The sequence below is a fragment of the Macaca nemestrina genome, chromosome 1 (genome assembly GCF_043159975.1).
Source record: "Macaca nemestrina isolate mMacNem1 chromosome 1, mMacNem.hap1, whole genome shotgun sequence".
NCBI lineage: Eukaryota > Metazoa > Chordata > Mammalia > Primates > Cercopithecidae > Macaca > Macaca nemestrina.
This window is the reverse complement of record NC_092125.1, coordinates 120,032,266-120,045,684: the sequence shown is the minus strand read 5'-3', so window position 1 is coordinate 120,045,684 and position 13,419 is coordinate 120,032,266. Positions and strand designations below refer to the sequence as shown.

Sequence of the window (13,419 nt, the reverse complement as noted above, 5' to 3'; positions counted from 1 at the left end):
TCCAGCCTGGGCGACAGAGCGAGACTCCGTCTCAAAAAAAAAAAAAAAAAAAAAAAAAGCCTACAGGAGCAGCTGGGTGCAGTGGCTCACGCGTGTAATCCCAGCACTTTGGGAGGCTGAGGCAGGTGGATCACGAGGTCAGGAGACTGAGACCATCCTGGCTAACACGGTGAAACCCCGTTTCTACTAAAAATACAAAAAATTAGTTGGGCATGATGGCACACTCTTGTAGTCCCAGCTACTTGGGAGGCTGAGGCAGGAGAATCGCTTGAACCCGGGAGGCAGAGGTTGCAGTGAGCCAAGATTGTGCCACTGCACTCCAGCCTGGACAACAGAGCAAGACTCCATCTCAAAAAATAAAAAATAAAAAGAAAGAACCCCACCCCGCAAAAAAAAAGCCTACAGGAATATAAAAAGTGTCTTTCATGGGGTTTTGCTTCCCTCTCTGGGGGTCCACGTGGTAGAGGTTGATTTTTTTCTCCTACTAAGTTAACAGAAAGCATGTACCCATACATTCACACATGAACTCATTCCTCACCTTTTCTCCACAGAGGTCACAACATTTTTGAATTTGGTATTTGTCACTCCTCTGCATGTTTTTTTTTTTTTTTTTTTTTTTTTTGAGACGGAGTCTCACGCTGTTGCCCAGGCTGGAGTGCAGTGGCGCGATCTCGGCTCACTGCAAGCTCCGCCTCCTGGGTTCACGCCATTCTCCTGCCTCAGCCTCCTGAGTAGCTAGGACTACAGGCGCCCGCCACCGCGCCCGGCTAATTTTTTGTATTTTTAGTAGAGACGGGGTTTCACTGTGGTCTCGATCTCCTGACCTTGTGATCCGCCCGCCTCGGCCTCCCAAAGTGCTGGGATTACAGGCTTGAGCCACCGCGCCTGGCCTGCATGTTTTTACTATTTATCTCCTACATAGTCTTTTGGTTTTTGCTTTTTTTTTTTTGAGACAGAGTTTCCATCTTGTTGCCCAGGCTGGAGTGCAATGGCGTGATCTCAGCTCACTGCAACCTCTGCCTCCTGGGTTCAAGCGATTCTCCTGACTCAGCCTCCTGAGTAGCTGGGATGACAGGCACGTGCCACCATGCCCGGCTAATTTTGTATTTTTAGTAGAGACGGGGTTTCTCCATGTTGTCAGGCTGGTCTCCAACTCCCAACCTCAGGTGATCCGCTCGCCTCGGCCTCCCAAAATGCTGGGATTGCAGGTGTGAACCATCATGCCCGGCCCTACCTAGTATTTTCCACATATTTTGAACATTGTATATTTTAGATATATTGTACATATCTGTTAGCAGTTTGCTTTTTTCCCATTTGCCACTGTTTTTAGATTTATCTGTGATCCTACTACATCTACCTTTTTTTTTTTTTTTTTTGAGATGGCTTCTTTCGCTGTTGCTCAGGCTGGAGTGCAGTGGCATGCTCTCAGCTCACTGCAATCTCTGACTCCCGATTTCAAGCAATTCTCCTGCCTAAGCCTCCCAAGTAGCTGGGATTACAAGCCTGTGCCACCACATCGGCTGATGTTTGTATTTTTAGTAGAGATGGGGTTTCACCATGTTGGCCCAGCTGATCTAGAACTCCTGACCTTGTGATCTGCCTTTCTCAGCCTCCCAAAGTGCTGGGATTATAGGAGTGAGCCACCGTGCCTGGCCAGTTCTACTTTTTTAACTCTGAGAGTGTCTTTGTGATTATTTTCACCTTAGAATACCATGCACATTTGGGATTTTTATTTTTTTTATTTTTTATTTTATATATTTTTTTTGAGACGGGGTCTTGCTCTGTCACCCAGGCTGGAGTGCAGTGGCCGGATCTCAGCTCACTGCAAGCTCTGCCTCCCGGGTTCACGCCATTCTCCTGCCTCAGCCTCCCCAGTAGCTGGGACTACAGGCGCCCGCCACCTCGCCCGGCTAGTTTTTTGTATTTTTTAGTAGAGATGGGGTTTCACCGGGTTCGCCAGGATGGTCTCGATCTCCTGACCTTGTGATCCGCCCGTCTTGGCCTCCCAAAGTGCTGGGATTACAGGCTTGAGCCACCGCGCCCGGCCTCATTTGGGATTTTTGTGATTATTTTCACCTTAGAATACCATGCACATTTGGGATTTTTATTGGGATTGCATTAAATCTGTAAATCAGTCTGAGAGGATTGACATCTTTTGTTTGTTTGTTTGTTTGTTTGTTTGTTTTGAGACGGAGTCTCGCTCTGTGCCCAGGCTAGAGTGCAGTGGCCGGATCTCAGCTCACTGCAAGCTCCGCCTCCCAGGTTCACGCCATTCTCCTGCCTCAGCCTCCCAAGTAGCTGGGACTACAGGCGCCCGCCACCACGCCCGGCTCATTTTTTGTGTTTTTAGTATAGATGGGGTTTCACCGTGTTAGCCAGGATGGTCTTGATCTCCTGACCTCGTGATCCGCCCATCTCGGCCTCCCAAAGTGCTGGGATTACAGGCTTGAGCCACCGCGCCCGGCCTGTTTTTAATTTATTTTTAATTTTAGAGGAAGGGTCTTGTTGTGTTGCTCAAGCTGGCCTTGAACTCCTGGGCTCAAGCAATCCCACTGCCTCAGCCTTCCAACTAATTGAGAGTACAGGCCCACACCACCACACCTGGTCATTACAATAGTGATTTTTTTTTTTTTTTTTTTTTTTTGAGACAAAGTCTCGCTCTGTTGCCCACGCTGGAGTGCAGTGGCACAGTCTTGGCTTGCTGCAACATAGGACTCCTGGGTTTAATTGATTCTCCTGCCTCAGCCTCTGGAGTAGCTGGGATTACAGGCACCTGCCATCACACTCAGCTAATTTTTGTATTTGTAGTAGAGATGAGATTTCACCATGTTGGCCAGGCTGGTATTGAACTGCTGACCTCAAGTAATCCACCCGCTTTAGCCTCCCAAAGTGCTGGGATTACAGGCACGAGCCATTTCGCCTGGATTATAATATTGATTCTTTCAGTCTGAGAGCATAGTATTTTTCTCCATCTATTTAGATCCTTTTTTATACTTTCCAATAAAGTTTTAGAATGTTCTCTATATACTTTTTCTCTTGTATTTCTTTGTTTGATCTAGGTATCTTTTAGTTTTTATTGCTATTGCATATGCCATCTTAAAAATATTTTATAATTGCTGATTTATTATGATAACATTGATTTTAGTATATTGATCTCATAGTCACATCCTTGTTGAACTTTTTTGTTAGTTTAAATTGTTTACTTGAGATTCTTTTGGATTTTTTTTCTGCAGAGAATCATATCCTGTGTAAGTAAGGGCAGTTTTGTTTGTTCCCTTATGATTTTTTATCCTTAATATCTTTTTCTTAACTTGTACTGGTTAGGACCTCTTAGTGTCCAGTAGAAGCAATGATAGGCATCATTGTCTTGATCCTAACGTAAAAGGAATGTTTTAAATGTTTCACTCTTAAGTAAAAGTTGCTATAGGTTTTGGTAAACACCTTTTTTTTTTTTTTTTTTTTTTTTTTGAAACTGAGTCTGGCTCTGTCGCCCAGGCTGGAGTACAGTGGCCGGATCTCAGCTCACTGCAAGCTCCGCCTCTCGGGTTTACGCCATTCTCCTGCCTCAGCCTCCCGAGTAGCTGGGACCACAGGCGCCCGCCACTTCGCCCGGCTAGTTTTTTGTATTTTTTAGTAGAGATGGGGTTTCACCGTGTTAGCCAGGATGGTCTCGATCTCCTGACCTCGTGATCCGCCCGTCTCGGCCTCCCAAAGTGCTGGGATTACAGGCTTGAGCCACCGCGCCCGGCCTGGTAAACACCTTTTATTAGCAGGAAGAAGTTCATTCTATTCCAAGTTGGCTAAGAGTTTTTGTTTTTGTTTGTGTTTTTGTTTTTGAGACAGTCTTGCCCTGTTGCCCAGGATGGAATGCAATGGTGCGATCTCAGCTCACTGCAACTTCCGCCTCCCAGGTTCAAATGATTCTCCCGCCGGGCGCGGTGGCTCAAGCCTGTAATCCCAGCACTTTGGGAGGCCGAGACGGGCGGATCATGAGCTCAGGAGATCGAGACCACAGTGAAACCCCGTCTCTACTAAAAATACAAAAAATTAGCCGGGCGCGGTGGCGGGCGCCTGTAGTCCTAGCTACTCAGGAGGCTGAGGCAGGAGAATGGCGTGAACCCAGGAGGCGGAGCTTGCAGTGAGCCGAGATCGCGCCACTGCACTCCAGCCTGGGCAACAGCGTGAGACTCCGTCTCAAAAAAAAAAAAAACAAAAAAAAAACAAAAAAAAAAACAAATGATTCTCCCACCTCAGCCTCCTGAGTAGCTGGGATTACAGATGCCTGCCACCACACCCAGCTAATTTTTCTATTTGTAGTAGAGATGGGGTTTCACCATGTTGGCCAGGCTGGTCTTGAACTCCTGACCTCATGATCTGCCCACCTCAGCCTCCCAAAGTGCTGGGATTACAGGCGTGAGCCACCACGCCCGGTCAACTCTTGGCAATATATTATATATCATACAGTATATATTTACATATTTTATATGATATGTATATGATATATATTATATATTAAATAGTACGTATGTGTTAAAGAGGAAAAACCATACTATTTCAGGATGTACAAATATATGCTACATATATATGACATATCACATATATCACATAAAAAGTCGTATTTTTTCATATACTAAAATAGTTATGTTTTTTCTCCTTTACTCTGATAATGTAGTGGATTGCTGGCACTCTCTAGTTTACCTATTAAAGAGGCCATTTGTAGGCCTGTTTGCTGTGTGGGTGGTTTTGATGGGAACAAGATGGAAAGATGTGTTCAGTTACGAGGCTACTAAGGTGGTAGAGATGAAAGATTATTGTGTCTTGGATTGGTGTGGTGGTAAGAGAGATGGAAAGAAGTAGTCAGTTTTAAAATATATTTTGGATTTGCTGAAGGGTTGGAAAAGGTAAGGAGTAGATGGAGAATAAAGGGAAAGGAAAGAAAATCCTCAAAGTTGAGTTCCAAATTTCTGGCTGTAGATTTTTCTTTAAAAATTGTGGTAAAAAATATGTAACATAAAATTTAACCATTTGGAACTATTTTTAAGTATACAGTTCTGTGGTAATAAGTACATTCACGGGGTGAGGGGAGTGGGGAGGGAGAGGATTAGGAGATATACCTAATGTAAATGACCAGTTAATGGGTGCAGCACACCAACATGGCACATGTATACATATGTAACAAACCTGCACGTTATGCACATGTACCCTAGAACTTAAAGTATAATAATAATAAAAAAATAACAACAACAAAAAAGTACATTCACATTGTTGTGCAACCATTGCCACCATCTATCTCCAGAACTTTTTTCATTTTCCCAAACTGAAACTCACCATGCATTAAACAATAACTCCCCATTCTCTCCTCCTCCTAGCTCCTCCTAGCCCAATCACCAATCTATTTTCTGTCTGTATGAATTTGACTATTTCTAAGTACCTCATATAAGTGCAATCACACTATTTGTCCTTTTATAACTGATTTATTTCATTTAGCATAATGTTTTCAAGGTTTATATACATTGCAGCAAGTATCAGGATTCCCTTCCTTTCTTTTTTTTTTTTTTGAGATGGAGTTTCATTCTTGTTGCCCAGGCTGCAGTGCAATGGTACAATCTTGGCTCACTGCAACCTCCGCTTCTCAGGTTCAAGCGATTCTCCTGCCTCAGTATCCCGAGTAGCTGGGATTACAGGTGTGTACCACCATGCCCGGCTAATTTTTTGTATTTTTAGTAGAGATGGGGTTTCACCATGTTGGCCAGGCTGGTCTTGAACTCCTGACCTCAGGGGATCCACTCACCTCAGTCTCCCAAAGTGCTGGGATTACAGGTGTCAGCCACCGTGCCCGGCCAGGATTCCCTTCCTTTCAAAGGCTGAATCATCAAATTTTGCTTGTTTATTCATCCATTGATAAGACACTTGGGCTGCTTCCATGTTTTGGCTATTGTGAATAATACTGCTATGGAATATGGGTATACCCATATTTCTTCAAATTGTTTCAATTATTTTATGTTTAATTTTTTGAGGAAATACTGTATGATTTTCCACAGCCTCCCCTCTCCTCTCCTCTCCTCCGCTCCCCTTCTCTTACCCCCACCTTCCCTCCACTCCCCTCTGCTCTCCTTTCTGAGATGGAGTCTTGCTCTGTTGCCCAGGCTGAAGTGCAATGGCGCCATCTCAGCTTACTGCAACCTCCGCCTCCTGAGTTCGTGATTCTTCTGCCTCAAAGAAGAATCTTCTTTGATTCTTCTTTGAATCTTCTTTGAATCTTCTTTGATTCTTCTTTGATTCTTCTTTGAATCTTCTTTGATTCAGAAGAATCTTCTGCCTTTGATTCTTCTCCCAAATAGCTGGTATTACAGGCATGCACCACCAGGCTCAGCTACTTTTTGTATTTTTAGCAGTGATGGGGTTTCACCATGTTGACCAGTCTGCTCTCAAACTCCTGACCTCAGGTGATCTGCCGCCTTGGCCTCCCAAAGTGCTAGGATTACATGTGTGAGCCACCATACCCAGCCAGCTACACCATTTTACATTCCTACCAGGAATGTACAAGAATTGTAGTTTCTCCACATCCTCACCAAACTTGTTATTTTCTGGTTTCTATACATATACATATCATATATATATAATTGCCATCCTAACAGATGTGAAGTAGTATCACATTGTGGTTTAAATTTGGATTTCCTTAATGATTAGTGATCTTGAGCATATTTTACTTGTGCTTATTGGTCATTTGTGTATCTTTGGAGGAATTCAAGTCCTCTGCCTATTTTTAAATTGGGTTGCTTTTTTGTTGTTGAGTTGTAGGAGTTACTTGTTTTTCTGGATACTAATCCCTTATCTGATATATGATTTGCAAATCTTTTCTTCCATCACATGGGGTACTTTTTCACTCTGTAGATAGTGTCCTTTAATGAACTGTTTTTAATTTTGATTAAGTACAATTTATCTATTTTTTCTGGCTTTAGGTTTCACTTCAATAAATAGTAGTTACAATTATTATCATTATTTCTCCTTTGTTTTAGTGGGAAAAGGAGATAGGTGAAGGAAGAGATGGAAGGAGACAAAAATGCATTCTCACTAGATTTGGGCATATTTACAGAGAAGCAGTGAAATTAACAGTAATTTTTTTTTTTTTTTTTTGAGAGGGAGTCTCACTCTGTCGCCCAGGCTGGAGTGCAGTGGCCGGATCTCAGCTCACTGCAAGCTCCGCCTCCCAGGTTTACGCCATTCTCCTGCCTCAGCCTCCCGAGTAGCTGGGACTACAGGCGCCCGCCACCTCGCCCGGCTAGTTTTTTTTTTTTTGTATTTTTTAGTAGAGATGGGGTTTCACCGTGTTAGCCAGGATGGTCTCGATCTCCTGACCTCGTGATCCGCCCGTCTCGGCTTCCCAAAGTGCAGGAATTACAGGCTTGAGCCACCGCGCCCAGCCTAGAGATGGGTTTTCACCACGTTAGCCAGGATGGTCTCGATCTCCTAACCTCGTGATCTGCCCACCTCGGCCTCCCAAAGTGCTGGGATTACAGGTGTGAGCCACTGTGCCCGGCTTTTTTTTTTTTTTTTTGAGATGGAATCTTGCTCTGTTGCCCATGTTGGAGTGCAATGGTGCAATCTCGGCTCACTGCAACCTCCGCCTCCTAGGTTCAAGCAATCCTCGTGCCTCAGTCTCCCCAGTAGCTGGGATTACAGGCGTGCAGCACCAAGTCTAATTTTTGTATTTTTAGTAAAGACAGGATTTTGCCATATTAGCCAGGCTTGTCTCGAACTCCTGACTTCAAGTAATCTGCATGCCTTGGCCTCCAAAATTGCTGGGATTATAGGCATGAGCCACTCTGCACCCAGCCAAATTAACAGTAATTTAGTCAACAATAAATATTTATTCAGTGTTGCTTATATTCCAGACACTGCTCTTAGCAATGGAGATATAAAATGACAAAACATACCTGTAACAGTATGCTTTGGAAAGATAATTCTAGTGACAGCTTAGAGACTTGGAGACAGGAGAGACTGGAGGACAGGACATGGGTTCAAAGGTTATTGGAATACTAGTCATATGAGATGAAGGTCTGAACTAAGTAGCAGTGGGGAAGGAGAGCTGGGGAAAGATCTGAGACATTCCTGAGGGGGAATCAAGAGAGTCTACTGACTGGATGTGACAGGAAAGAATGGGAGGAAAGCACAGGCAATCCTGAGACTTCTAGTTTGACAGAATAGAACTGATAAGGTTAGTTAGCTATGACTTTGCAAAGAGTAAAGTCCTGAGGTAAGGAGATATAGGGCAGCTAAATTGTAAGGGATTGGTGTTTATGCTAAGGTGTGGAACAAGGGATATCAAGTAAGTAGTTTTTTGGTTTTTTTTTTTAGTAATCTGGAGTTGGGGTATACTGTGCTTATGGATTCCACTGAACTCTAAAATCTCGGCCCAGGTACCTTAGCACCCACAGATTAATTAGACAATTGAGGGCAATGAATATAAAAACCCTATATTCCATTGTTAATCAGAAATGAATCACTAAATTCTGTAAAAGACATGTATTTGTGTCTGGGAGCGGTGGCTCACACCTGTAATCCCAGCACTTTGGGAGGCTGAGGCAGGCGGATGACCTGAGGTCGGGAGTTCAAGACCAGCTGACCAGCATGGAGAAATCCCATCTCTACTAAAAATGCAAAACTAGCCGGGCATGGTGGCGCACGACTGTAATGCCAGTTACTCAGAAGGCTGAGGCAGGAGAATCGCTTGAACCCAGGAGCAGAGGTTGCGATGAGCCAAGATCGTGCCACTACACTCCATCCTGGGTAACAAGAGCAAAACTTCGTCTTAAAAAAAAAAAAAACCCAACAAAAACATGTATCTGTGGGCAATCAGGTTGGCTCATGCCTGTAATTCCACACTTTGAGAGGCTGAGGTCGGTGGATCACCTGAGGTCAGGAGTTTGAGACCAGCATGGCCAACATGGTGAAACCCTGTCTCTACTAAAAATGCAAAAATTAGCCGGGCATGGTGGTGCACACCTATAGTCGTAGCTATTTGTGAGGCTGAGGCAGGAGAATCGCTTAATCCGGGAGGCGGAGGTTGCAGTGAACCACTTATTGGGGAGGATACAGGCTAGAGAGCATTAATTTCTAATGGCCCCATTTGGTATGGTTTCATAGGAAAGCTCTGAAACTATAATGCAGAAAGGAACTAAACTGCCTCCTTTTTTTTTTTTTTTTTTGGTGGGGTTCCTGCCTGTGCTGGATTTCTTACCAGAGTTTGTTAAGTCTGCTCAACAGCTAAGGGAAGGAGGTTAAGAGTACGTTTCATGGCCGGGCGCGGTGGCTCAAGCCTGTAATCCCAGCACTTTGGGAGGCCGAGACGGGCGGATCATGAGCTCAGGAGATCGAGACCATCCTGGCTAACACGGTGAAACCCCGTCTCTACTAAAAAATACAAAAAACTAGCCGGGCGAGGTGGCGGGCGCCTGTAGTCCCAGCTACTCGGGAGGCTGAGGCAGGAGAATGGCGTGAACCCGGGAGGCGGAGCTTGCAGTGAGCTGAGATTGCGCCACTGCACTCCAGCCTGGGCGACAGAGCGAGACTCCGTCTCCAAAAAAAAAAAAAAAAAAAAAAGAGTACGTTTCATTCTGCTGTCTTGGCTTTAAATGTTTGGTTTGGGCTGGAGCATTGGATATGGCCTTGTTTCCAATAGATACTTCAATATTAAAAAAAAAAAAACAGAAAAAGGTTTTTAAAAACATAATTATGACTCCATAATCTGCCATGGCAAAGATTGCTTTCAGTTACTTTCTAAGAGAACCCTAATCTAGGCATTATCATTCTTTTTAACCTGCTCAGATTTTCAATTTATGTCAGAAAACCCATGTTAATGTCGAACCTGCCCCTGCCTCAGAGTAACCTGGTTTAATCTCTTTGGGCTTGTTTCATCATCAGCAATAATTGTCTTGCCAATGTCACTGTCATTGAAGGAGCAAACAAGGTAACAGAGCAAATGCCCTTTGAAAAGTTCCCTACATATAAGTGAACCATTACTATTATTCTCAAAGTCTTATTTACAACCTTGGATGGCTGAATGAGCATAAGGTGGTCAGACTTCACTGTTCCTAGTAAGTTTTCCATAGCCTCTGCTTTAGGAGGAATAAATTTCCTCACATCCAGTCTTTGCTTTGTTGACTGCTCAACACCCTCTTTACTTGTCTCGCTTGCTTTTCTGAGAGTGACCATGACAGCATCCCTCCAAACAGAAGGGTGTTTCCCTTGTATAGACAAGCAGGTGCAGTCCCACCAAAATTTATTGAACTCCAAGCTAGATCAAAAGGTGGAGGCGCACCGATGAAGAAACGGAGCCTCTGTTTTCAGGAGCTTACAGGGCCATTAACAGAGTGATACTGATCACATGCAAGTGGGAGTTGCCGCCTACTTGCAGAAGAGCAGGGGCTACAGTCAAGCAGCAGAGGGCAGAAGAGACTCGAGCTCGGCTCTGGAGGACGAGCTGGCCAAAGCCAGGATAGAAACTCCCGTGACTCATTCGTGTCTGCGACTTGGAAGGTAGCCCTTCTGCCACTCCGCTTTCTTAAAGCCCAGAGCAAATAAAAGATCCTTTTCTACAACTACAGTAGATAGACCTGTAGTCAGGACTTTGAACTCACAGCGATTTGCCGCACCATTCCCTCTTAAGGAACTACTGCGCCCTGCAGCGGAAGAACAGCGGCGGAATTCCACAGCGACACCTAAAGTCCCTGAACACCTTAAAGTCCTCCTCCTAAAGAATCTCGGCTGCGTCTGGCCCCGCCCCTCACTCAGTTCCGCCCCGGACGCAACCTCGTCTTATGGCACCGATTGGCTGACCCCTGTGCGTGAGGGCGTAGCGTCGTGGGGCGGGGCGGAGGAGCCCCGTCAGGCCTCAGCGGTGTGTCCCAGGCCGTCGCCCCCGCTGTCGCGCTGCATCTGCTCCTTGCATGCCTTTAGATGGTACAGCCCTCAGCCGGGGCTTGGGGAGACAGTGCAGCCGCTGAGCATCTCTGCTGAGCTTCTCCGCCGATCCTCCTTTTCTAGCAGGCAGCTCATCTAGGCCAGGTCCAGGTCGAGGGGGAAAATGGCGCCCGCGCCCCTAGGCATCCCGGAGGAGCAGTTGCTGGGGTGTCGATCTGGATTGCTTTCCCGGTTACTCTTCCTTGCCCAGAGCGCTCTCCTCCTGTTGCCCGCCGCCGGAGCAGGTCTCTGCCCCGCGCCCTGCTCCTGCCGCATTCCTCTCCTGGACTGCAGTCGCAGGAAACTGCCCGCACCGAGCTGGAGGGCGCTGTCGGGCCTGCTGCCCCCCGACACCGCTATCCTGTGAGTAGAGTGGCCAGGCAGAGTGACCAAAAGGAGGGGGAGCTTTCCTTCCATAGGGGTAGGCAGGAGGGAGACAGGCCTGCCTGGTGGGAGGGCGTGGTCGAGAGCCTAAGCCCTGAAGGAAACTGCCCTCAGGATGTTATGAACTTTGTTTTAGGTGGTGGGAGCCTGAAAAAGCCGGTGTTAAGGTTTCTGGAGACATTTATGATGAAGACCAGAGTTAAGATTCTTGGGGCCAAGGAGTCTGTGATTTCCTCAGTTGGGGAGGAATTGGTGCGGGGATATTTAATGATAAGGACTCACGGGTCCTGGGCACCAGCATGGACTTTGGATGGTTGGTGGGGGTGGGTTGAGCACGGAACAGTGCTTTCTGCTTACTTTGAGCTGCATTATTTGGTGTGTACCTCAGACTTAGTGGTCCTCAGGCACGTGATTTTATAACCATGATCTCCAAAGACCTATGAACTGTCTTTTGTCCTTAGTTCGCATGTTGGCTGATTTTGTGCTGCAGTTTTGATACTTAACAGGGTTGAAAAGTTCATTATGATGAATCAGGAGATCCTGTACTAATTCAGAACATCTTTGTAAGTAGCATTCTTGATCTAGTTTAAACTTAACTGTAAAGAGGAGTATTTTTTCCAAAACCATTTGATGCCTTGTTTTCAGGCATCTTCTTGTGGCAAATAACCCAAAAATCAGTTGTTTATTTATGTATGTAAAGCAGGTACAACGGTTGAATGCATTCTGGAGTCTCCACTGTTGAGTTTTCACTTTGACAGGTCTTTATTAGACAGTGGAACTTGGAGGGCTCCTCAGTCTGAGTCAGCCTGGGTATTAGGAACAACAGCAGATATTAAATGTTGCAATTATGGGGCCTCTTAACCACTAACATACAGTTATTTCTCGTCACTAACTGAGCAACACGTTTATTAACTGACAGATTTCTGATGGAGTCGTTAAGAAAGAGTCATCACTGGGCCAGGCTCGGTGGCTCACCGCAACCTCTGCTTCCTGGGTTCAAGCAATTCTTTGCTTCAGCCTCCCAATAGGTTAGCACAGATAGGAAAGAAAGCTACCTCATATAGTCATTGAGAAAATTAACATAAATAACCAAATGTTTTAGTAAACATAGAACTGCAGTGCAATAAGATGCTTTCTGTCTTATGGTAGTGACACCTGTAGTCAATTCTGGTTTTATTGACTCAAATTTAAAAACTCATATCAGTGTGCAGTGTAGTCTGAGTTAAACCTAGCGCAGACTCTTTGTTATGCAGCAAGTGCCTTTTTCTAAGACATTCTTGGAAGAGCTACGTGATTATAACAATAAATCTGGCACAGATTTGACAAAACAATTCATTTAGCTGTAATTGGAATGAATGTGGCCTACTGTTTTTTTTTTTTTTTTTTTTGAGATGGAGCCTCGCTCTTGTTGCCCAGGCTGGAGTGCAATGGCGTGACCTTCGCTCACCGCAACCTCTGCTTCCTGGGTTCAAGCAATTCTCTGCCTCAGCCTCCCAAGCACCTGGGATTACAGGCATGCGCTACCATGCCTGGCTAATTTTTTGTATTTTTAGTAGAGGTGGGGTTTCACCATGTTGGCCAGGCTGGTCTTAAACTCCTGATGTCAGGTGATCCACCCATCTCAGCCTCCCAAAGTGCTGGGGTTACAGGTGTGAGCCACCAAGCCTGGCCTGGCCTACTTTTTTTTTTTTTTTTTTTTGAAAGAGTCTTGCTCTGTCACCCAGACTGGAGTTGCAGTGGCACGATCTCGGCTCACTGCAGCCTCTGCCTCCCGGGTTCCAGTGATTCTCCTGCTTCAGACTCCCACGTAGCTGGGATTACAGACTGAAGCCAGTATGTCTGCCTAATTTTTGTATTTTCAATAGAGACGGGGTTTCACCATGTTGGCCAGGCTGGTCTCGAACTCCTGACCTCAGGTGATCTGCCTGCCTCAGCCTCCCAAAGTGCTAAGATTACAGGCACGAGCCATTGCGCCCGGCCACAGCCTGGCCTAGTATTTAAGATTCTCCATTGGTTGGTAAACATTTAGAAGTAATTTTATGTAAGATATATTTTTGTGTTAAGGTTTCATTT

General features: G+C 45.4%; 1 protein-coding gene across 7 annotated transcripts in view; it reads left to right on the top strand.

Moving 5' to 3' along the window:
• LOC105479319 (leucine rich repeats and immunoglobulin like domains 2) overlaps window positions 1–13,419 on the top strand; it is a 196,628-nt gene that overhangs the window by 117,691 nt on the left and 65,518 nt on the right. Inside the window, exon 1 of one of the 7 annotated variants that reach the window (XM_071091740.1) lies at window positions 10,850–11,325. The exons of 4 other annotated variants lie outside the window; for them this stretch is intronic. In XM_071091740.1, the coding sequence (XP_070947841.1) occupies window positions 11,087–11,325 (239 nt within the window). In that variant the 5' untranslated portion in view covers window positions 10,850–11,086. 2 more of the 7 variants (XM_071091770.1, XM_071091979.1) reach the window with 2 other exon arrangements.